Genomic DNA, 22,407 nt, shown 5'->3' on the forward strand with positions numbered 1-22,407 from the left:
ATAGTTGAAGGATTTCCTAGCTCCGAAATCTTAGGAAGTGATATTAAAAAACTACCACATCACTGTTTGGGGCTGCAGTTAACAAGGTGGAGATAGCTCTGATGATCGCCAACTTCTGCAGAGGAAGCGGTTCTTAAAGATGAAGAAGATTATCTGTTTTTATATATTAGTATTTCAAATACATTTTTCATGATAAAATAAAACAGCACGTGGCGATTTAAATTTGGGAAGGGGTTTTTTTTTAATGAATTATTTTATTTTATATCTCTGCATTCAGTGAGTATGTAACGCTGCGCTGTAAAAAAAAATGGCTTCACTCAATGGTGAAGAAATATAGTGAACACTGATTCAACGTTCATGTTGTCATCAATGAGGTATAAATAAATGTTTTTATGCGATTTGACACGTGACGACGTGACACATGAGAGACATTCGCTTTGGATTTCAAATCAGCAGTGCGATTCTGAATACTTTCTAAGGAGGTGTAGAAAGCGTTGCTACTAGCACGTTTTTTTACGTACTGGTTACATGCTGGCAACGCTTTTTTTTAAATAGCGTTTAGAATCTCACTGCAGATTATTTGTAAATCTTCTGAGAGATTTTTCTTTATGGTTCAAATTGCCCCGCAAATCATTGAAAAAGGAACAAAATACCTACATTTATCTTAGCGAGGTGGCAATACTAAACAGAAGGTTTTCAAAATTAAAAATACAAATGGTTGTCTAGGGTCAAAAATATTAAAATAAAAGTGTAATCGTGGGACATCTGTGAAATCTGATTTTGTGAAAGACCGTCACCATGACTTCTTTTCCTGGGACGGTTGCCTTTGACGAATTCGGCCGTCCTTTTATTATTATAAGGGATCAGGAGCAACAAAAAAGGCTCACCGGCAACGATGCACTGAAAGTAATTATACTTCAAATAATTAATATAATACACAATTGATTATCATAAAATCTCGCCTCTATGTAACAAACGTATTTGGTTTTTGATTTCCGCATTGATTAAACACCCATTTATTTCTTTTATTGTCTTAAAAGGTAGAATGAAAATCAGCTGTCAAAATCTGAACAATCTAGATTGTTCTAAAAATCTTGAGTGGGAGTTCACACATTTTTTGTAAATCTAGTTTATTTGCATTAAAATGACTTAGATCTTTATTTTTTTTATATGATTCTCTATAACACATTAAAAAAGCAAAAGTTGATAACTTAAAGGATTCTTATAGGTTTATTGAAAACAATATTAAGGTTATGTGATTTCTTAGTCATGTGATACGATACAACACGCCTCAAACCTTTTTGAATGTGGTCTTTTTCCCTAATAAATATTTACTGTTATAAGTACATGTCTTGAAAAGCAGTGTATAATACATGAAGAATGTTTAATCCTTCAAAATAAAATATTAAAAGAATATACAATGGCAATGGCTGACAGTTTTCATGAATATGTATTTAAATACTATTTTTCTGTAACTCTCTCGCAAACGCTTCAGCGAATACTGTGCGAAAAAGATGACTGCACGTCGGACTGATTATGCCCAACTAAAATCTACGTTTCATTGTCCCGTTTCTGCACCCCAAAACTGAACTGATTTTTAAAATTTGTTTGTAAACGCCCAGGGCCTCAATTATGAACGCTATCTTCATCTGTATATATCGAGATGGTATACTTAACTTCTGTACTGTCTGTATCTTCCTCGGTATTTATTTTATTTATATATTCTATAAAAAACATACTCATTTTGTATGACTGTATGTTTTCTGAATAAAATAATATATATATATATATATATTTTTTTTAAATTTATTGTGGCAACATTCTTACGCCTAGATACTCTTATATCGTGGGTATATGAGGAAAACCGATTAACTACGTTTTTGGCATATTTGAGCTATGAATACCATTGACTTCAAATCGTTATCCTCTATTTACAGGTTTAATCAGTTAAATGATATTACCTTCCAAGAATTTTAGAGCGAGCATAAACGTATATATAGCATTTCTTCTCAAATCTTTACTAAGAAAACCACTCAAATGATTTTAAGTGATTATTTTGGAATTAAAGTTTACGTTTTTAATAATGAATATACAAGGAAAATGGTTAAGTTTCTTTGTCTGGTTTTCGTTACTAAAACAATATCACATCCAAAGTTTTTATTACAAGTAAAAACAACTACTATGAGCTTAGCTAGTTTTCATTGAAGTAAAAATATCTTGCCTTAATGAAACCTCACTACAGCGAAAAACTATCATAAAAAAGACTTGTTCAAGTTGTGCAAAACAGGAGTCATTCCTGAAGAATTCCATCATTGGTAAAATAGGCTTTCAACTTCTGCTAATGTGATGGATGCTTTATCTGAAGACGAAGACAGTGTTGAATTTGATACAACTCAAATTCAGTTAGACAATGTCGCCGGCTAACTCAACCAGCACAAATTTCTTCACAAGGAAAAGCAGCTAAATGTGGATTTTATTTTTCTTATCTTACTTAATTTTTTTTTTTCTTACAATTTTGTTGCTTTTTATTTAATGTAAATTCTGTAATGTATAAAAATATGTTTCATGAATAATAAATAATTAAAAAAAAAAACAAAACTTGATTTTGAATGAACAACCAAACTTTAAAATTCAATTTACGCGAAACTGTTTTTTTGCATTTAACCGGTTTTCCTTGTATATCCACGATATGTTAATAGAGCAGAATCTAGCAACATTGTTTTTTGCATCTAGCCACTCGTTTCCGGAACTAACAGTCATGTCAGAATTTAATTAGACTTCAAAATTTAATTATTTCTCTCTCATATTTTTAATAAGCTTTTAAGAAAAAAAAAGTTAACCTCAAAATTTTCGACACTTTTTTTTTGAACCACAGAAAAATAGCCATTTATTATTATCTTACTTGCACATTATGTATATTACATTATGTAGGTACAAATGTATGAACACTTTTTTGTAGATTACCTGTAAAATAAATCACCGCTCGCCCACTGCTTAACATAGTTATTGGGAACATACAAACTGATCTGCAATGTACGTAATTATTCCAGTCCCACATCAACGCCGCGTGCCAGACGGCCGCCATGATCCGCACCTCCCTCGGCCCGCGCGGGCTGGACAAACTGCTCGTGTCTCCGGACGGGGACGTGACGGTGACCAACGACGGGGCCACCATCCTCAAGCTGATGGACGCCGGCCACGAGATCGCCAAGCTGCTGGCGCAGCTGGCCCAGAGCCAGGACGACGAGATCGGGGACGGCACCACGGGCGTCGTCGTGCTCGCCGGTAAGGGGATATACATTTTAGTGAATGAGGCCTGTGCGACGTGAATTAGATTAAATAAACACGACACAATCGCGAAGAAATATCATTTCAAGTCGTGGATTCCTCCGTAAGCATTACTAGTGATGTAAAGACATCTTTAGTTTCCATTTTAAAAAATTAAATTAAATTGAATAAGATATTTTCACTTCGTGGTTTAGTGGTTAGGACATTTCCCTACCGTGCAAGAGGTCTGGAGTTTGATTCCTGACAGGTCAACATGAAATATTTATTGATTGATTTGGTGATGTAATAACTTATATTTCCATATTTATATAAAACTAAATATTATCTATTAAAAGTAAGTAAATAAAACTATTAAAAGAACAATACAATGTCTCAATCATGTGCAGGACTATCGACAAAAATAATAGTAAAAAGTGGGTAAAATTAAATTATATCGGAAATACTAGCAATAAAATAAAACAAGTTTTACATAAAAATAATCTTTTAGTTTCATTTTATAATAAAAAATCTTTGGGCCAAACATTAATTAATAGTAAAGATCAGGTCGACAAATCGGAAAATAGCGGAATATACGAACTAACATGTACTTGTCCTAGTTCATATATAGGACAAAGCGGGAGAGCTATTAAATACAGAGTGAAAGAACATTTAGCTTCACATAGATTAAATAACGACTTATCAAACTATGCATCACATTTAAATGAATTTAAACATACTTTAATAAAACAAAAAACATTAAAATTTTACATGTAGGACATAAAGGTCAAAAGTTGATAGATTAGAAATTTTAGAAATAAATAGGATAAAAAATAATAGCGATAGAATTTTAATAAATCAGCAGATAGAATTTAAAAACTCACCCACATTAGCCCCCTTAGTTAGACCCTGTACATTGTAATAAAACAATAAATATACTTCAAATAATAGAATATTTTCCTAAAGTACACCGCCGCCAACACATGTTTCAATAATTTGTCTCACTCTGTTCCATTGCAATATTGCGTATTGTATCTTTTTCAACTTATTTTTAAATGTACCTACACTTAAGATAATATTTAGTTTTATACAAATTACCCTTACACTGTATAATATTCACCAGTCTGAAGATGCCCATTAGAGGGTGAAAGCGCTAATTGGTCAAAATAAATTAGTGGAAGTGTACCAAGTATTTTTTAAATTACTAACTTATATGGAAATATAAGTTATTACATCATTACAATGGAATTCCATCAAGAATTGTCAACAAATAATTTAAATGAAAAAATATTGATTTGGTGTTTATTTTGTAGAACTCCATATTTAAACTTATAATATAAGAAAGCAAATACTGATTTGAGTCTACTGAACACTTTGTTATTATATTTACAATTATTAAAACAAAAATTTCGTGACAATTGTTTCTCCTTGTGAGGGTATTTTCAAACAAATGTTTCGTCGGAAAATGAAGTTTAAAAATGCCCAAACAAGGGAAAACAATTGTCACGAAATTTTTGTTTTTATATTTGTTTAAATAAAATAAAGTGTTCAGTAGAGTCAAGTCAGTGTTTGATTTCTTACAGTTGAAATATTTATATTTAAATTTGTTGCGACAGAAAGAAAAAACATTTTTGACACAAAAACTGGACTTTCTCCAATTATCAATGATAATTATCGGCGCACTCTTATTTTAAATACAATTATCGACAAATTCCAGGCGCCCTTCTTGAGCAGGCTCTCGCCCTGATCGACAAGGGCATCCACCCGACGCGCATCGCCGACGGCTTCGAGGAGGCGGCGCGAGCGTGCCTGGCGCACCTGGAGACCATCGCCGAGCCCTTCCCCGTGGACCGCGCCAACCCGGAGCCGTTGGTCAGGACGGCCATGACCACGCTGGCCAGCAAGATCATCAACCGCTGCCACCGGCAGATGGCCGAGATAGCCGTCGAGGTAACTCGCCTTGATTTTCATTTTATGTTCCGTAAACTAATGCAGACTACAATGGTCAAATGAATAAATATTAACAAATATTGTGGGTGAACGTGGAATCATTCATCGGTCTCTCCTTCCTCAGGCCGTGCTGGCAGTGGCCGACCTCGAGAAGCGCGACGTCAACTTCGAGCTGATGAAGGTGGAGGGGAAGGTCGGCGGCAAGCTGGAGGACTCCCTGCTCGTGCACGGCGTCGTCCTGGACAAGACGATGAGCCACCCGCAGATGCCCAAATTCCTCAAGGTAAAGCATGTTGTTTCTTTATTATTTGATGGTATTGGAAGCAAACTCAGAAATCTCCATTGTACTGAGATATTTGCGAAAAGCTTTGATAAAAGAGTTGTGAGATTTGTAATTATGCTGTGAATAATAATTATGATTTCAGGACGTGAAAATAGCCATCCTCACCTGCCCGTTTGAGCCCCCCAAGCCGAAGACCAAACATAAGCTCACCGTCGGCTCCACCGAAGACTACAAGGCCCTCCGCCAGTACGAACAGGACAAGTTCCGGCAGATGGTCAAGCAAGTTAAGGTACGTCAATCAACTCTTACTATCGGGTGGGTTTTTAAGCTTTACCCAACTTTGATTATTATTATGGATAACTTAAATAGCTTATTTATTGTGTATGCAGATAATTGGTAGAATTCCATATTTAATTTGGTAATGTATCCAAAATAAAACAAGTTTATTGGATTGTAATTCTACTTTATTTTTTATAAAATATACAAAGGGTATAATGTGACGCGTTTCGTCTTGTTAGGACATTTTCAAACAAACTAACTTAAATATTTACAAAGTTTCCTTATATACTAAAAATAATTGCTATTTTATGTTTGTGGATTTCTATACAAGCCAAAATAAGTAGAGTAATTAAAATTCAATTAGGGTATACTGAGTATATTAGAGGAATATTTTGGTTATATTGGATACATCAATGTAGAATTTCAACAATAATTTTCAAAATAAACCTGTATAAATGAAATCAATATTTTTATAATTATTACATTAATTTTAAAGTCATACCCTTACAAATCTTTTTAAATAATGGAAGGTTTTTCCCCAATATAACCAAAATATTCCTCTAATATACTCAGTAAACCCTAATTAAATTTTAATTACTGTACTTATTTTGGCTTGTATAGAAATCCACAAACATAAAATAGCAATTATTTTTAGTATATAAGGAAACTTTGTAAATATTTAAGTTAGTTTGTTTGAAAATGTCCTAACAAGACGAAACGCCTCACAATATACCCTTTGTATATTTTATAAAAAATAAAGTAGAATTACAATCCAATAAACTTGTTTTATTTTGGATACATTACCAAACTTATATAGCGCCATTTTCGCAATATAATACCTCAAGGGCGCTTTACATAGTGATACTATAGATAAATAAATTTAAATTTGTTATTTAAAGCTTTTAAATTTGTAATTTAATTAAAACAATTTATTTTGTTGTCACATGCTACGGATTTATTCAAATGATTTAGACCAGTGCTCCGCAACCGGTGTGCCATGGCACACTGGTGTGCCGTGAGCTGGATACAGTAATGACAAGACTCTAAAACTTCACTTCTCCGAAGTTCCATTAGATGTTTTCTGGATTTACGTTAAAAAAGAATATCCTCGCATTTCCGACAAAGCAATCTTAACACTACTTCCATCTTCGACAACATATTTATGTGAGCAAAGTTTTTCAACGCTTGTATTAATCAAAAATGATAAGCGGTCACGCTTAAAAGGTCTTGACCAAGAACTTCGGGTTGCGCTGTCAAAAATCGAGCCGAATATAAAACTTTTGTGTTCATTGAAACAAGCGCAGGTATCACATTAGTTAAGTTAGCTTCTATTTTTAACTGGTTTTATAGCTATTTTTTAATTGGTTTGACTGAGTTTTGAAAATTTCTCCCCTGGAAATGTTCCAAAACAGCGGTAAAATTTTAAAATTTCGTAAAAAAAAAAATGTTATAGTTATATGTAATTCAAATAAAAAACTAAAAATGATTGTAAAATTTTGTATCAATTTAATACCTATATATCTTAGCTTTTGGTGTGCCGCGTAATTTTAGGAAGAATTTTGGTGTGTCGTAGGTGAGAAAAGGTTGCGGAGCACTGATTTAGACAACAAGTGGGTTTTAAGTTTTTTCCGAAACATCTAGTTTGTAGGAACGGCAGTTTTTTTTAATTTCTGATATTTAAAAATTGAATCGCTTACAATTTGTACCTCAAACGCGCTTAATGTCTAAAAACATGGCTACCCTAGAAACCGGAAATCTGTTGGCGGTTGCCACAACATCATAACAACGCCATAATTCATTATCTAGTTTAAACACATTAATTTTTATCTAAATTTGTTGCAACAGAGAGAGAAAACATTTTTGAGGAGGGAATATGGAAGTCTAGGCATTTACAGGGCTTATAATCTGTCATTAGCCGGTTTAAGTGGCCACTTTACACACTGTAACATTCACCATTCTGCCTATCTTTAATCATCCACATTTACTCAACTCTTCAATCTGTTAACTTTTGTGAAGTAAAAGAGCTGAAACCTTTATCTTATTTATTTAATTTTTTGAACATTGGGGGTCTTATTGCCAAATGGCAATTTCTTCCAACCGACCAATAAAATAATAGCTTTATTTATATAATTCAAGTCACAAAATATATTCAATAGAAAATGAAAATAAAATGTTCCAATTTTTTATCAATCTAATAGTAAGACTTTTCATTACAGGACGCAGGCGCCACCCTGGCCCTCTGCCAGTGGGGCTTCGACGACGAGGCTAACCACCTCCTGCTGTCGGAGGACCTGCCCGCCATCCGATGGGTCGGCGGGCCCGAGATGGAGCTGGTGGCCATCGCCACCGGCGGCCGCATCGTGCCGCGCTTCGAGGAGCTGTCGCCCGCCAAGCTGGGGCGCGCCTCTGCCGTGCGCGAGCTCAACCTGGGCACGGCGGGCGAGCAGGTCACCGTGGTGGAGGGCTGCGGGGCGACGCGCGCCGTCACCATCCTGGTGCGCGGCGGCACGCGCATGGCGGTGGAGGAGGCCAAGCGGTCCATGCACGACGCTCTGTGCGTGGTCCGCTCTCTGGTGCAGGTATGGCTATTTAATTTTATTATTCATAACGTCATGGAAGTCATAGCTATAGCCGTCAAAATCGTGTCACGGAAATGATGGCTATAGCTGTCAAAATCATGTCTTGGGAATGATGGCTATAGCCATCAAAATTGTTTCTCGGAAATGATGGCTATAGCCTTCAAAATAGTGTCTTGGAAATGATGGCTATATCTGTCAAAATGGTGTCTTGGAAATGATGGCTATAGCCGTCAAAATAGTGTCTCGGAAATGATGGCTATATCCGTCAAAATAGTGTCTCGGAAATGATGGCTATAGCCTTCAAAATCGTGTCTTGGAAATGATGGCTATATCTGTCAAAATGGTGTCTTGGAAATGATTTCTATAGCCGTCAAAATAGTGTCTCCGAAATGATGGTTATAGCTTTTGTGTCTCATTAAGGGAATGACGGCTATAGCCTTTAAATCAAAAACAAGAGACACGATTTTGACAATTGTAGCCGGCATAACTTCAAACGTGTTAATGAATAGTTATAAAGTCCATGTCTAGAGTGTGGTGTGACTCTTGTATTGTATATTTCAGGACTCCCGCGTGGTGTTTGGCGGGGGCGCAGCCGAAGTCTCGTGCTCGCTGGCCGCGGCAGCCATGGCCGACCAGCAGAAGGGGCTCCGTCAGCACTCCTTCCGCGCCTTCTCGGATGCGCTCGAGAGCATCCCGCTGGCCCTCGCCGAGAACAGGTATGTAATCTGATATTTACTGTAAACGTCTACCGATAATTCCATTATTGATTTAACTTACCGACAACTCGGTATTATGACGGAGACTAATTTCAGACTCTTTAGTTGTAAAAAAACTCAAAAATGGCAGCAATAAATATTCGTAAAATGCAACAAACTGTAATAATAAATAAACATTAAATATTTTTTTATACTTTATACCAACATCATGATATAAACTGACTTCAGGCTAAATAGGTGCGAAGGTTTTCACGGTCACTGTTATCAATATTATGTATCTTTTTTGGGTAATACCGTGTATGTTGGATTTGTAATTACTAGTACATAAACATAATTATTCTTTCCTACAAAACTAGAAATGTGCCTACTGCTGACTGTGACACGGTACAAATTACTAGTACATAAACACATACATTTCTTTATAAAACACACAGTTTTCCCTGAAGATGGCTCCTGCAATGGTAGCCGAAACGTCGGATCAAATCCAACATACACGGTATTACCCAAAAAAGATACATAATATTGACTTCAGGCTCTTGAGCTGTCAGTTTTTACTGCGGATTGCAAATTTTTCTGATGTTCATTTAGGGAAAAAAAAAAAACAATCTGGGTTTTAATGTACTAAAAAATTCAAAATTCAATGGGACTACAAAAATTATACGTAAATTGTGGGGATGTTATTTTGGGGATTCGCTGTACTATTATTGAATCGAATTGTTTAAGCTTCAACAATGATTGAGTATGTCCAAATGCTCGCAGACTGGCTGGATTTCCTCCTTAGGGAGTTATGCATATTTAAATTTATTTCAACAGAGAGGGAAAACATTTTTGAGAAGGGAATAACGACGTCTAGGCATTAACAGGGCTTATGACCTGTCATTGGCTGGTTTAAGTGGCCACACACACTGTAACATTCACCATTCTGCCCATGTTTAAACATCCACATTTCCTCAACTCTCAAATTTTTGTAAAAGGCAGATTTGCCGTTTATGCCGATTGGTACATGATCAGTGATCACTAATTTCCCATCACTGGTGACATTAGTTTGGCAGCTGTCATTTTAATCAAGCCATATTTTAAGGACCATAATTGGATTAATCTTTACATTTCTATCTTTCCAGTGGGCTGTCCCCAATTGACGTGCTATCAGAGCTGAAGGCTCGTCAGATCTCCGAGAAGAATCCGGCACTCGGGGTGGACTGCATGAGTAACGGTCAGTACTTCCACCGTGTATTATAAAAGTGGCCGAGTAATTTCAAAGTCGCAAAACTTAAAAACGAAGCACTGATAATACGATACATTTTTTTTTTTATTTGCCTCAGTTTATAGTCTATTGATTCTTACCATTCATGACACCGGTTTGCATCTAAATGAGTTTTTCAACTTCATTTTTCAGGTTCAAATGACATGAAGGCGATGCACGTCATCGAGTCACTCAACAGCAAGAAGCAACAGATTGCCCTCGCCACGCAACTTGTCAAGATGATCTTAAAGATCGACGACGTCAGGTCGCCCAATGACGGCTAGGCCCACCCACACATCACCTCTGTTTGCGCCACCTGAATCTCGCACCATTCGACACACTTCATTCCAAAACCTGCGGGACATGACGCCACATGAAACATTTCGTTGCTAGACATGACGCTACTTGAAATATTTTATTGCGAGGCGTGACGTGGTGTGAAACATTTCATTACAAGACGTAATGTTATGCGAGATGTTTTATTTTGTTTCTACGGTGTCATGAAACATCTCATTGCTGGACATGAGACGATTCTGTATTCGAACGTTGTAATTTTTAGTTGTCGCTAAACAGAATTAGCGCTAAATATTAAAGTTATTTCCACTTACTAATCATTTTATTTTACTTGCTAAGTGGAAAATCTTGTATTTTTTATGAGTATTACACATGAGACGTGTCCGAACAAAGATTGCATTCTCCACTTTTTTCATTTTGAACATGCAGTAAATGTTTTTTTAGTACTTTGTCCAGACTACAAAGATAATTTATTATTTTTGACAAAAATAGGGTATTTTCACAACTCGGAAAAAAATATAAAAATATATTTCATATTTATGATTCTAATGATATAACTATCGATTTATTCAAAACATGTTTTTGTTTATAATAATTTTTTAATAAATGGCTCATAGTTGGCATCGTGTCATTTTGACATCACGCATTATGACCGCTGCCGAGCTTCTAAGTTGTCCCACAGGGCGCGAAGTGTCTCATTTTTGAGCAACTCAAAATATGCATATTTTAAACCTTATAGAAAATTTATGACATTGCAAGGAAAAAATATTGATTCCTTGATTTGATTTTTTGCTCGTTTAAAAACATTTTATTTTTTTTAAAAACATGAAATGACCTTATTGTAGCCAGAACTTACTCTCTATGTATATTTTATTGTGATTAATCGGTTAATTACGGACTTATTTAAATTACTAGTTGGTTCTGCTTTGTTTTATAACGTAAAAGAGACTGCGTAGTTGCAATAAAAAATGTATGAGATACTGGCATTAATGCGGGGGCTTAGGGTCATAAGGGCGAAACTACAAAAAATGCTGTTTTGTGTTAAGTACTAATCTGATATACAAACAAAATATCCTGCTAGTGACAAAAAGATGAAACTCATCCGATAAGTAGTTACCTAGATAAATTTGTGTGAAACTACAAATGAAGCGTTTTGTTTAAAGTCAGTAGAATAAAACACCTTTTACATCAATTTGGTTATTTACTAATGTAAGCGCAATTTAGGGTCATATAGACGAAAGCGTAGTTTCATATTTTTTGTCTCTAAAATATTTTATGCTCTATTGACTTTTTTTTTTTATTTTCTTTATTTGTTACCCTTAAAAGACTGTATTATTTTTTGAAAACTTTTTTATCATTTATCTCAAAACTGTGTTTTTGTAGTTTCGCCCTTATGACCCTTAACCCCCGAATGGTCCTGAAACATTTGCAGTTGTCCAGAGTATTATTGTTCCTTTACCCATCGCCATATCAAACTTATTTGAGACCAATGGTGGAGATTGTCGCTTTGTTCTAACACGCCTCATATATTTAATCATACTGCGTGTACAAACACAGTATGGGATAGGTAACTGTTGATAATTCTCCAAACCACGTCACTCCCAATGAGGAAAATACGTTTTGTCTCCAGTACAATAATTTCTGCCTGCAGATGCATCATGCAAGAATGTATGTCCTTTACATTCGACCATTAGTTTTCTGTGCTTGGGCCAGGGGTGCTGATCGCATCATCACCCGATGATTATTTTAATATCGCTTAATTAATTCACCGTCACAAAATTCACCAAATCATAATCATTATTCATCTTTTTTTGTAATATTAATTAACACCAGCTTTATCGTTAGGTCAAAATATTTTGTTTTATACATTTGTATTGAATAAATTGGCCCATATTTAAACTACATGTGTGTTTTCTTTTTCCTATAAGATAAATAGAAATTTCAATAATAATGGACGTTGTCATTTATTACCAGATTGTTATTGTGCAAATGATTTCTTAAGCAGTCATTGATCTGTGAATTCCTTCATTATTTTCCCTCTTTAATTATACAAATCGGGTGTCTTGTTTTACTAATATACTAAATTGTAGACAAACTAAGGTCAGAGGATATATATTATATCACGATATAAATCTTAATATTTATTACTGATTTAAGAGCCCATTGCAGGTGAAGTGAACCAACCAATTAAAATATATATTAAAATTAGCTGTTCACAATGGAGTGCTGGTCCCGACCTTGATCTATGGGAGCGGAGTATGGACTTGGAAAAACGGATGTAAGTAGGTTGAATGCTGTTGAAATGCGGTCTAGGGCGAATGTGTGGTAAAACTACGTACGATCCGTACATTATGTAAGGCTGAGATAAGCATTACTGACAAAATCTAAAAAGGAGCTCTGCGTTGGTTTGGACATGTAGAGCGAATGGACAGCGAAAGAACGGCTAAAAGGATCTACGATGCGAATGTTGATGGATGCAGAAATAGAGGAAGACCGAGAAAAATATGGCATGACCAAATCCAACAAATACTTGAAGATGGACATGTTAAAAGTCGGAATAATCGGCGTGAGAAAATGTATGAATGTAGAGCAGTGGTGGTCAGCATTTCGTATACCATGCACCAATTTTTTCACAGACAAGGTCAGATGCACCATACAACTCGAATTTTTAAAATTAAAAATATGGATTCAGTTATGGTGCCTATTTTAAAATAATGGCCACAAGGATGCAATGCGCCACTTGTGACCGTTCAAAGTGCCACGTTTGGCGCATGCGCCACGGTTCGGCTTCCACTGATGTAGAGGAAGCGAGATCTGTATGCAAATATAGTGATGTAGCGTTCTATCCTCTCTGTCTGCCGTTACGGGGAAACGGTATGATGGTTTGTTAGATAAGACAGACAGTGTTATCTTAGCCTTTTTACATTGGGCAATACAACAGCCAACTTACTTGTGAAGCCCACCATTATTAGGCTTGAAACGACATGTTGTCCTGCCGAAGTGTAAAAAACATTTTTTTATAGCGTTGAACATGTCAAACTTCGTCCAAAAAAAGAGTTCACAGGGAATTTTACTACATTACTCTTTTTTTTAAATCTCCAGCTGAAGCACGTAGACGTGAAGTTTTTGTAGACGAAAACACCGAAAAAGTTTGAAAACGAAGAATCAGAAGCATTACTCGATGAACTTGATTCAGACGCAAAATGAACATGCAGAACCATCCGAGTTGATAACATAACAGCTGCTAAATGTTAATAAGCATTAGGAATGATTTAAAAGTAAGTGCACCCAAGTTCTGTACGAATCGAAGCCGAGATGGCACATTTTCACATGTGAACAGCTTCTCCAAACGCAGAAAAAGCAAGATTTTTTCTTTGCATTGTTACTGATGATGAAAAGTGGATACATTGATTGATGATTACCTTAAGATTATACAATTATAGGGTAAGCCCAGCCAAGCATCAACACCGACGGCAAAGCCGAATATCCATGGTTCCAAACTCGTGCTCTGGGGGTAGCGTATTACGAGTTTCTCAAACCCAATGAAACCTTCACGAGAGATCACTATCGACTAAAATTGACGCATTTGAGCCGAGCATTGAATAAAAAACAGCTGCAATGCGAGCCATTACAAAGTTATTTAGCAACATGCAACACTTGGCTGCATGTTGCAAAGCCAGTCAAAATGTACTTGAAAACACTCAAATGGGAAATCCTCCTTCGGATTAAGACTTGTCCTGATCGATGACTCATGACCTGGCTGACCAATACTTCCATTGTGAAGGTGCCAAGAACGGCTCAATCCTAATAAAAAGTCATTCTTTCAAGACAGTATTCATACGCTGCCAGAAAGATGGGAGTAAGTAGTCACTAGCAATGGACGATACTTTCAATATGTTCTTTACTAATTATAAAAAATAAAGCATTCATTTTCAGGAAAAAACGATAATTTATTAAAGTCCTCAAAGTTTTAACTGAGCTTTTGATCAATTTTTAAAAACTAAATTCTTGATATTTATAATTTCAAATGGATGTTTCCTACATAAAGAACCGGGGAAAAAGGGTCATTCGATTATACAGAACAGAAATATAATATGACTGACGAGTTATGAGTTTTTTTTCATCTGCAATGGGCTCGTAGGGGCAAAGAAAGAAGACAACCCCAAAAATAAATATAGACTTTGTTTTCTCTCCATTCACACTCAAGAAAAAACGAATTAAAGTTTTATACTTTTTTTATTGTGTATTGTAATACATGTTTTTATAGTTAAATGTCTCCCGGGGGTTTGTGAAGCGGTGTACTAGGCTATGGAGCTGGCGTTGGAGGCAATCCTCGGCCACAGATCGGCGCACTCCTTAGCCACGGGTCCTGTGATGGCAGAGCCCTTCATCTCTCCCTTATTGTTCACTATGACACCCGCATTGTCCTCAAAGTATATAAACGTGCCGTCACGCCTTCGGAAGGGTTTTCTCTGCCGGATTATCACGGCAGGCATGACCTGGAACACGAGAGAAACGGGTTAGATTACAAAAAAGATAATAAACATGTAATCATATCAGCGTTTGATTTTATATTAAGTTCCTAACATCGCCAACATAATAAATATACAGTTTTGTTGGTGTACCACCAGAACGGATCCTGACTATAGCCATTTTTTATATTTACTCGCTCCCTGTAACCTCTATATTCTATTTTTTTTGGTTCATTCCATAAATCCATTTCTCCTCTACATGGAAAAAAAATTGTTTGGTATTTTATTATTATATGAAATTTTATTATAAGGCGATCAGCGCTGGACCTGAACAAAAAAATGGGCTGATTTCGTCGGTATGCTGATAAAACCTTCCTAAATGCATTATTGCCTATTTAAAAAAAATGTATATTTGAATATTCGACTTCTTCGAAAGATGATTTATTATAGTTCTTAAAATATAGCATGACTAGAATGACAGTTGTCAGCAAAAGTGACGACAAAACTTTGTAGCAATGTCTAATGAGTGATTTATATTGACATACGAAAAATCATTTGTATCTGGCATGTTAACTTATTTTTTTAATACAATGCTTGACATATAAATCAGGATAATTATATAAAATCAGCTTTAAAACTAAAATAAACCTAAATATTAATGACGTTCTTACAAGGTTACATCATTTTGCAAAAATGTTAGAGATGGGACAATTAGATCAATGTAAATTGATCGAATAAAAAAAAAAAATTGTTTGTTCATGAAAAAAGTATTTCATGTCTTATTTTTTACACTATAACAGAGTTTAATGTTTACATGAAAAAACTGATAAAATCAATTTGATCGGTACATGATCAGTGATCAGTAAATTCTCATCACTAGTGACATTAGTTAGACAGCTGTCATTTTAATCGAGCTATATTTTAAGGACTATGGGTATAGAAGTAGTACTAGGCTCATTGGCCAGAGAGTTAACGTTTTTGTAAAACAAATGATTATTACGATGCATAAAGAAAGGGGATACGTTTTTAAAATCACTTAACTTCCCGATTATTTTGGTAAGAAAAAAAATGCACTCTCTTCATACTCGTAGGAAAATAAATAAATAAATGGTGGTTTGATAGCTCAGTCTGCCAAGGTTGTAGAATCACATTGGGAGTCATATAACAATTAGCGAAACTCCTTGGTTTTCATCATGGCTATTAACATACATACTAAAACTGCGATTCCCGGAAAGGTTGACATGAAATTTTAATTTAACACGGTTATTTTCACTATCGTATTTCGTTTACACTCCTTGCAGTGCGATTCTGAATGTTCTCTCGGGGATAGAGAAAGCATTGCGAATGTACGTACTAATTATTAAAGTCACAATAAAACTTTCTTTTCGATGCAATTCTTTCTCTGTTTTTGATGTGTATTATTATTATCTCATCTCTTTCGGAAATTAATTTTTCAAATATGTTTAATATGTGTACCATATGTTAAATATCTTATATACATACTGTAAATTAACTTTTATTATTTATTTTTAATATTAATTTATTAATACATTTTATTATTTAAACTTTTTACAAGTTACTTACAATTTGCTTTTTAATTCTATCATTTTTCTTATATTTATATATATTTTTTTCTCTTTTGATTTTGCATTGCAGCATGCTTTTTCTGTTTCTACATGTATAAAAAAAAACCTGTTTATTTTTAAAATTATTACTTACTATGTTTGTACTTAACTATATTATTTTCGTAAATGCCCCTTGGGCGTATTGTTAAATTAAATAAGTAGAAATAATAATTACGTGCTAGCAATGCTTTCTCACAAGGGCATTCAGAATACCAGCACTACGGGAAAAAGTGCATAAAAAATATTTTCTTACGCGTGATAAAAATGAGAGCACTCAAATTGTACTGCAAAATTACTCAAAAATGTAAAAAAAAAAATGTAACTACTCCACAGGTTCTTATGAATCGACCAATCAAATATAGCGTTGCTATGTGTTTGATAGATTTTTGGTTCCCGGGTAGCCATTAAAAAAGTATTTTGACGGCAATGGGACTTTTCTACTTTTGACTCACTGATGACAATTTGTGACGTCATGGGCGGAGTGTTATTGGAGTCATATTATTCATAGCACTGAACTTTCTCATTGTAGGCTGCTATTTTGTACTTTTTAATCACAAGCGTTACAAACATTCTTAGGCATTCGGTTTCACTACTTACAATAAAATAAATAAATTGGTTTATATTAATATTATTCGACGCCGAAAATAAGGTCTCATAAAATCACGCAGATCATCAGTAAATGATGTGCATCACCTGAAATATCTCGGCATGTCACCTCCGACACGCCTCGTCACCATCCACCAATCTAGACTATGATATTAGTTTGCGTCGTGGATCTGTTACCTTTTTCCTGAGTTCTGGCTTTCCCTTCTTGACTGTGGCCACAATCATGTCACCAGAGCCGGCCGCCGGGAGCCGGTTGAGACGTCCCTTGATGCCATGTACGGCAATCACGTACAAGTTCTTGGCACCTGGAATTCAATGATCACCGCATTATTATAGAAAGATACATGGCCTTACAATTTTCATTTTATATTAAGAAATGTTAAAATCTAACTGTTTTGTTAGTACGAAGACACTGCGAGAAGCATTAATATCATTGGAGTCTTGTTAACTTCTTCAAGAGCAGGGTTTTGGGATTATTGTAAACCTAGATAAGTGGTGTTCGCTGACGCCTGGTAGCTCGCGACCTATATTTTAGGCGCCCGCAGACAAAAAGATGGACAGAAGAATATCTAATATTGAATTGCAAAGTTTATGTTGTAATTTTTGACACTTGAAAATACATGTATCAATAAAGCGAAAATCAAGCTGGAAATAATTACACTCCGTGGTGATATTGCACTAAAAAGTACTGTTAACGAAAACGGTGCAGTTTTTAAGATCCTGGACCCAATCAAATATTTATATATATGCCCAATGGACATTTTTAAGGACATATTTATACATATAAAATTATAATTAAAAAGTAGAAAGACTCAGTGGTATATAGTAAACTTTAAGGGAGTGGAAGCGTGAGAGAGGTGTTTATAATTAAATTTGATTTAGTGATCGTTTGAAAGAAGACAACTTGTTATCAAAGAAATCGAGACTGGTATGTTTGTTGGCAGACCTAATAATTCTGGGCGTAGGGGAATGGACACCATAGTTAGTTCTGTGGTTATCGGTATGAAAGAGTATGTTTTGTCTGAGGTTTCTAGTTGGGATATCTAATGTTATTGAGCTCAGTAGTTCAGGCGCATCAAAGAGTGAGTTGAGAATTTTAAATAGGACTAGAAGGTCAGATTTATTTCGACGGTCTTGATGAGAAGATATATTTAAGGTAGTTTCTAACTCATTATATGTATATTGGTGAATTTAAAAACATACTCAACTGTGCACTAATTGTCAAGGCGTTTTTTGGGTCAACCTGTTTACTATGTGAACAGGCTTTCTCCCAATTAAAAATAATAAAAAACAAATACAGCAACATGTTGACTGAAGAGCATGTACAAAACAACATGATTTTGGCATGCACATCAGAGCTACCGGATTTTAGGAAGAAATCCGAAAATGTTAATAGTCAAATATAACATTAAATTGATTTTTCCGAATGTTTTCTGTATTTAAAACAAATGTGCTTTATTATGAAGTTTCTTTTATTTTACCTAACTGTATAAATTAATTTTATTCATAATAATTCGTTTTGAATCAACGTTTGATTATATTGTCAAACCTTGTTTTATTGTTGACGTTATATCGTATTTACTGCATTTTGTGGTTACCTACCGTATTCGTGTTGTACGGGGCTCGTCGCACATTATTCAGAATACGGTTTTGAAATTTACATACTTTAAAAAAAATACAATTTATGACATTTGAGAGAAATTTAATGAATTAGTATTTTGAGGAAGTATGAAAGAGTCAAAGATAATTTTTAAATATTTATAAATATATATTTAAAATAAATAACAAAGTTAAAACTAATTTTAAAATTTAATTTAATAAAAAGGTTTCAAACTTTTTACCAAGCTCTTTTTTGTACCATTTTTAATATATTTACAAGTTTTAAACAATTATTTTTTATACTTACGCACCCACACACACGCACCCCTCCCTCATTCATTTACGCATACACACATTCACATACACATAAATACAAACGTCACACACATACAATCACGTAAACTCTTTCCTCATCGTGTCATTAGATTTACAGTGGATTTTTTTTAATTGGCTTAAGTATTGTTAATATTTTTCTACTTATTTTGTTTATGTAATGGCTGTAAAAATCCCAAATAAAATAAAAATTAAATATTAAGTAGTCATAAATATCAGTTAGTAGAATACATAATGTAGGAGGAGCAAAACGAGTCTCGAGCAGTTAAGATTGAAGTTAAACTGGGCGGTGCCCGCGAAGATCGCAATGGTTTCAAAGTAGCTCTTGGTGCAAATTCGGATGGACACAACTGACCTAGATCATCATTTGTAAATTAGTAATTTTCTCCTTCTAATGATTCTTATAACTTACATGCTGTGGACTTAACTCTTGTGATAATTAATAAAAAAAAATTAAAAACATAAACCTAACACAGCACCAATTACGTACTGGTGGTTTAACTTAAGCTGGCACGTTCAGAAAACTCACACTAACACATTTAAAATCTACAGGATGTTGATTAAAATTGTACTAAATTTTAACCAAATGTGCTATCTTTTTTTAAATTCGGTGTTGGATTAGAGGGTTGTGTATATGAAAAAAAAAATACAATTGGTTAAGAAAATGTAATATTAATTAACTAAAATACTTTGTTTCATTATTTTATATATTTTTTAATCATTTTTTAAAATGTTGCATTTTACTAATTATAATCCCTTCGAGAACAAGGGACAATTTAAATTTGAAAAAATGCTTTTTTTTTATAGTCAATTACTCTAGAACTAGAATGCGAAATTGTGTAGATTGTTTTAAGTATATAAATAACAAGATTTATTATTTATCAATAAGTGTGTATACATATTTTCTCCGATATAATTTGTACTGGGCATTTTTATTGCATTCTATTAATTATAATTATGATGAACACAAAATATTAAATAAAAAACATGCATGTTTAAAAGTAAATACTCGTAAATATATAACATTTTCTTAAGTAATTGTTTTTTTTCGCTCTAATCCAAAAGATATTTTAAAAACATTTAATATGACATCGAGAATTTTAAAATCAGTATTCTGTACATTAAAAATGTTTTTGTTTAAATTTTGCGAAAGCGCCATCACTACTTAATCGACCTATTCATGATTTGATCAAATAAAAATACCTATATATTTCGGTAGTCAGATGGCAGAAGGGACCATCTGTAATTTTCAAAAATGTTCAGGAGAGCTGAAATACGTCTCAATTTCAAGACTTTTATCCGCAAACTAAAATATTTTAGTGTTGCTTTTCAACAATAAATTACCATTCTAAATGATGCCGATTTAAAAAAAAAAGTTCTGCGTGTATTTACTGAAATATTGATTAAAACTTTTGAAAACTAAAACATAAACAAAAATACAGATGGTCCCTTCTGCCATCTGACTACCGATTTATAAACCAGTGTTTTTAATCCGTAACTTAATATTTGTACATATTATTATGTTTTTACTATTAAAAATCGCAGAAGCATCCTGTGTATATTGTATTACCATATCATTAGCAACTAATAAAGCAATAGATGTCTATGACACGCTCATAAGCGCGAGAGAGACAGAGATTATTTTCATAATGCGTATGCCGTGCGATGTCATACCACGGGCTTATTCACTAATACTACACAATGCGTCTGTGTAAGTATAGCGAACGTGCGAACATATAAAAATCCACTAGTACAATATATACAACACAATATATAATACAGTTTCTGAACAGGACAACAAAATGTGATGAGAATATGTTTAACGCATGACTCCATTTGTGTTGGTATCTCCATAGTTTTCAATAAGTGGTATGGTATATGAAGTGATTTGTAAAATAAATAAAATAATATACAGGGTGTTCTTTAAACCCTGTCACATCCGAAACCACGATGATCAGCATGGGCGAGAAGACATATTTGCATATTTAAAAAAATATTTAGAACAAAAAAATATATATATATTTAAAAAAACAAATAGTTGCTTACTTCTGCAGGAGAGAAGTGAGGGGAGCTCTCCCCATCCGTTTCTTTCCCGCAGTAGTAAGACACATTTGCTTTTTTTCATAAATATATATATTTTTTTTTTCGTTCTAAAAAAATATTTTAATGCGCCAATATGTCTTCTAGGTCATGCTGATCATCGTGGTTTCGGATGTGACAGGGTTTAATGAACATCCTGTATAATAAAATAATATATATAAAGTGCGCCCAGCTCGTTCTCAGTGAACGATGAAACTAGCCGATTACCCTGGGTTGTTTGAGTCGATTTTCACAGAATCACCGAAAAAATAAAGCATTTATAATTATTTTACTCGTATGTAGGTGCAAATTAATGAACATTTTTTCGTAGATTACCTATTTAAAAAATCACCGCTCGCCACTGGTCTTAACTAATCACCAATAAACAACAAATTAACAAACATTATTGGTATGCTAAAATATAACTTGTTTCCTATTTTGGATGTTTATATTCTCACTCAATACAAGAAAGCTCAGTCTGCCAAGGTATGTAAAATCACTGGGAGTCATACAAAAATATTAGCGAAACTCCTTGGTATCATCATTGCTTTCACGATATTGAGCATAAAATATATTGATCTTACTGGAAACAACATGATTCTTGTAAATTAAAACTAGAAATAACTTAATTCTCATCAATTTTATAAGAAAGTTTACGAAAAAGTTATCAAACAACTGAGCGACGACAGCGCGTTGACTTTTGAAGGTTAAGATTTGTAAATTAGTTTTTGACAATAGACTTACCGGTATTATCGGCGCAGTTGATTACCGCTCCTACCGGGAGACCCAGGGAAATGCGGAATTTAGCTCCCGCTGCTCCACCACGTCCTTAAATAAGGAAAATAACACATCTGTCAGTGACATTCTCCGCAAACGTGAACTTACGAGTACAGGTTACTTTGACAGTAATATGAGTTTTCGGTAATAAATACACGAATTGACGACTCATCCAGCATATAAACTGGTCGGATGAAAAGAATCTTGATAAAACACCACTGTTTAGCGCGGATGGTTACGGATTTCACTTAAAACTTACCTCTCTTAGACATTTTGCCGTGTAGTACAGCAAAAAGGAATTACAAATG

General features: G+C 34.4%; 2 protein-coding genes across 2 annotated transcripts; one reads left to right on the top strand and one right to left on the bottom strand.

The window, feature by feature from the left end:
• The first annotated feature begins 677 nt into the window (after positions 1–677).
• Positions 678–12,510, top strand: CCT5 (chaperonin containing TCP1 subunit 5). Its single transcript, XM_088239170.1, has 9 exons — positions 678–906; positions 3,051–3,285; positions 4,982–5,214; positions 5,339–5,497; positions 5,640–5,786; positions 7,993–8,355; positions 8,917–9,071; positions 10,193–10,284; positions 10,468–12,510. The coding sequence occupies exons 1-9, from the start codon at positions 799–801 to the stop codon at positions 10,596–10,598; spliced, it is 1,623 nt and encodes a 540-aa protein (XP_088095296.1). The 5' UTR covers positions 678–798; the 3' UTR covers positions 10,599–12,510.
• A 2,315-nt stretch (positions 12,511–14,825) lies between these two features.
• On the bottom strand, positions 14,826–22,407 carry RpL23 (ribosomal protein L23). The gene is made up of 4 exons (XM_088239167.1): positions 22,359–22,407; positions 22,067–22,150; positions 17,489–17,616; positions 14,826–15,107 (listed from the first exon to the last, which is right to left on the bottom strand). The coding sequence occupies exons 1-4, from the start codon at positions 22,369–22,371 to the stop codon at positions 14,910–14,912; spliced, it is 423 nt and encodes a 140-aa protein (XP_088095293.1). The 5' UTR covers positions 22,372–22,407; the 3' UTR covers positions 14,826–14,909.

Source organism: Micrasema longulum, unplaced genomic scaffold (assembly GCF_059751315.1).
Source record: "Micrasema longulum isolate JH-2025_06_02 unplaced genomic scaffold, ASM5975131v1 h1tg002085l, whole genome shotgun sequence".
In the NCBI taxonomy this organism is placed as follows: Eukaryota; Metazoa; Arthropoda; class Insecta; order Trichoptera; family Brachycentridae; genus Micrasema; species Micrasema longulum.